Raw genomic sequence first — 2843 nt, forward strand, 5'->3', positions numbered from 1 at the left:
TAAATAAATAAACCAATTTGGAAAATTTTTTTTTTTTTTAATGAATTTTTTAATGAATTTTTTAAAATTTATTTTATTTTATTTTTATTCTAAGTTTTGTGTAATTCAGGCAGTGGCTGTTAAAAAGGTATGAACCTTCAAGTGACGTCACAGTGGCGTCATCCTTTTTAAAAAAAAAAAAAAAAAATTACAGTCTATACAGCCAATTATATCAGGTGGAAAATTCAAAAAGTTGCAAAAAGTGATGCAATCCAAGAAATTTCACACACCTCAACTTTTCATTCAACGGCAAAATGACAGAGACCTGGTTTGATAAATTGCCATGCTGGTCAGTACTTCAGGCTTTAATGATAAAACTCACACTTTGAATGATTCATATTAGCATAGCGGGGGAGTTATTGTTACCTGTAATAGAGCTTTTTGACTGGATAAAATGATCCATCGCTGGCTCACTTCTCCAATCTGCTTTAAGAGCAGCTGTCTGCCGATGAAACGTTTCCTCCGTCATCAATCTAGAAAGATGGATTCACCTTCAAATCTCCTTCTTGACTGTAATTTGTGTCTTTCACTCCCACAGTGCCTGGAGCCCTGCAAAGAGGCCTATTCCACGGAGATGAAGAGGAAAAGTAACTGCAGAGAGCTGTGTGAGGTACGAGCGCCGGGAGCGGGAGCATTGTGGGCTGAAAAAAATAGCCTTGCATCAAAATGTGGAATTATGATTTCACTTAAAGCAGAAAATCCGTTAATGTTTTGAAATTTGAGCAGCAAAAGAAGAAAAAGATCCCAAAATTAGTGCTTAAAATATGATAATTTTTTGACATAGTTTTAAAAATGTAATTATAGTAGTTAGGAAAAAACTATAAACAATTTTTGGCTGTTTTTTTTGTGAGTGACAAAAGAAAAAATGCACCAAAAATTAGTAAGAAGTTTGTAAAAAGTACATGAAATTACCTAAAAATTAGTGATAGAAATAATATGAATAAATACAAATAAATAAATAAGATAAGAAAATTTAAGATAAGAAGAAATGGCATGGATAAAGTGCTTAAAACATGATAATTCTGTAATTAGCTATAAATAGTTTATTTTGTAGTTGCAACAAAAGAAAAAAAATTAGCAAGAAATTAGTAAAAAGTACAAGAAATTACCTGAAAATTAGTAACACGGAAAAAAAATAAAGAAGTTAAAAAGATTTTTTTTAAAATTACTTAAAAATATAATTTTGTGACATAATTTTGTGGTAAAAAAAGTGTGGTAATTATGACATTTTATTTAAGATGTCTTTGGGGATTTTCTTTTTTTTTTTTTTAACAATTAAAGACCCAACAAATACGTATTTCCTCTACCCCATGTAGAGGGTGTTTCCCAAGAAGCACTGGGAGTGTATGACGAGCTGCGAGTTCCTTCAGTCGGTGCTGGCGGTGAAGCAGGGCAGCTGTCCGCCTCCAGAAAAAGCCAGCGGTTTTGAAGCAGCCTGCGTGGAGAGCTGTGATCACGACCGAGAATGTCCCGCTCAGAAAAAGTGCTGCACCAACGGCTGTGGCCACACCTGCCAGCCTCCCAAAAACCTCTACAACGGTAAGCAGTGCAATAAGTACAGACTAAACTGAAATATATTTCTCAAGATGTAGATTGTTGTACTTTTACTCAGTTTAGTTTGTCTGACAGCCTGATTCCCAAACGAATTAAGCAAAATAACTCCACTACTTCCTCCCACTGGTGTTGTTGTCATTGGTAGTGTTGTTAGTGTTGGTGTTGTTGTCATTGGTAGTGTTGTTAGTGTTGGTGTTGTTGACATTGGCAGTGTTGTTAGTCGTGTTGGTGTTGTTGTCAATGGTAGTGTTGTTAGTGTTGGTGTTGTTGACATTGGCAGTGTTGTTAGTTGTGTTGGTGTTGTTGTCATTGGCAGTGTTGTTAGTCGTGTTGTTGTTGTTGTCATTGGTAGTGTTGTTAGTCGTGTTGGTGTTGTTGTCATTGGTAGTGTTGTTAGTCGTGTTGGTGTTGTTGTCATTGTTAGTCGTGTTGGTGTTGTTGTCAATGGTAGTGTTGTTAGTGGTGTTGGTGTTGTTGTCAATGGTAGTGTTGTTAGTTATGTTGTTGTTGTCATTGTTAGTGTTGTTAGTCGTGTTGGTGTTGTTGTCATTGTTAGTGTTGTTAGTCGTGTTGGTGTTGTTGTCATTGGTAGTGTTGTTAGTCGTGTTGGTGTTGTTGTCATTGGTAGTGTTGTTAGTGTTGGTGTTGTTGTCAATGGCTGTGTTGTTAGTCATGTTGGTCCCATGATCCCTGAAACACGGCGTCTTTCATGGCTTGATATCAGGATAATGTTTTTCTCCCAGGTGCTCCTCTGAAGCCGAGGAAGGAGCTCGGCTTTGAGGAGCTCTCGTCCGGTCAGCTGGAGGTGCGCTGGTCCTCCCGCTTCAACATCTCAGCTGAGCCCGTGGTCTACGTCCTGCAGCGGAGGTGGAACTTTGGCATCCAGCCCAGCGAGGACGCTGCCACCCCCTGGCTGGTGGTTGCACAGGTTGGTTCAGTTACGCTGCACTGAGGGATCGACAAGATCTCAATCATCTGCATCAAAGCATCTTTTGACCCCAATGTTCTGCACAGGTGGAACACTTGTACTTTACTTGAGTATTTTCTTTTCATGCTACTTAAGTTACTTTAGAAATGAAGATTTTTGCATAAAAGTTTATTAAATGGGATGCTTTGTTATAGTTGATTTCCCAAAACTTTATACAAGTAGAGCTGCAATGAGAAGTTTTCCTCTTGTTTTTTTGAAGTTCGAGGTGCATTTTGTTTTTTTTCCATTAGTGTGCTCATGTCTTGTTTTGCTCTCTGTTTTC

General features: G+C 37.8%; 1 protein-coding gene across 1 annotated transcript; it reads left to right on the forward strand.

Moving 5' to 3' along the window:
• Positions 1-577: 577 nt before the first annotated feature.
• Positions 578-2521, forward strand: LOC121939972 (anosmin-1-like; the record flags this gene model as incomplete). Its single annotated transcript, XM_042482869.1, has 3 exons — positions 578-649; positions 1356-1578; positions 2337-2521. Coding segments are annotated over 3 exons (480 nt in total), but the record flags the coding sequence as incomplete, so codon positions are not given.
• Between the last annotated feature and the right edge of the window lie 322 nt (positions 2522-2843).

The sequence above is a fragment of the Plectropomus leopardus genome, unplaced genomic scaffold, assembly GCF_008729295.1.
Source record: "Plectropomus leopardus isolate mb unplaced genomic scaffold, YSFRI_Pleo_2.0 unplaced_scaffold689, whole genome shotgun sequence".
NCBI classification, from domain to species: Eukaryota; Metazoa; Chordata; class Actinopteri; order Perciformes; family Serranidae; genus Plectropomus; species Plectropomus leopardus.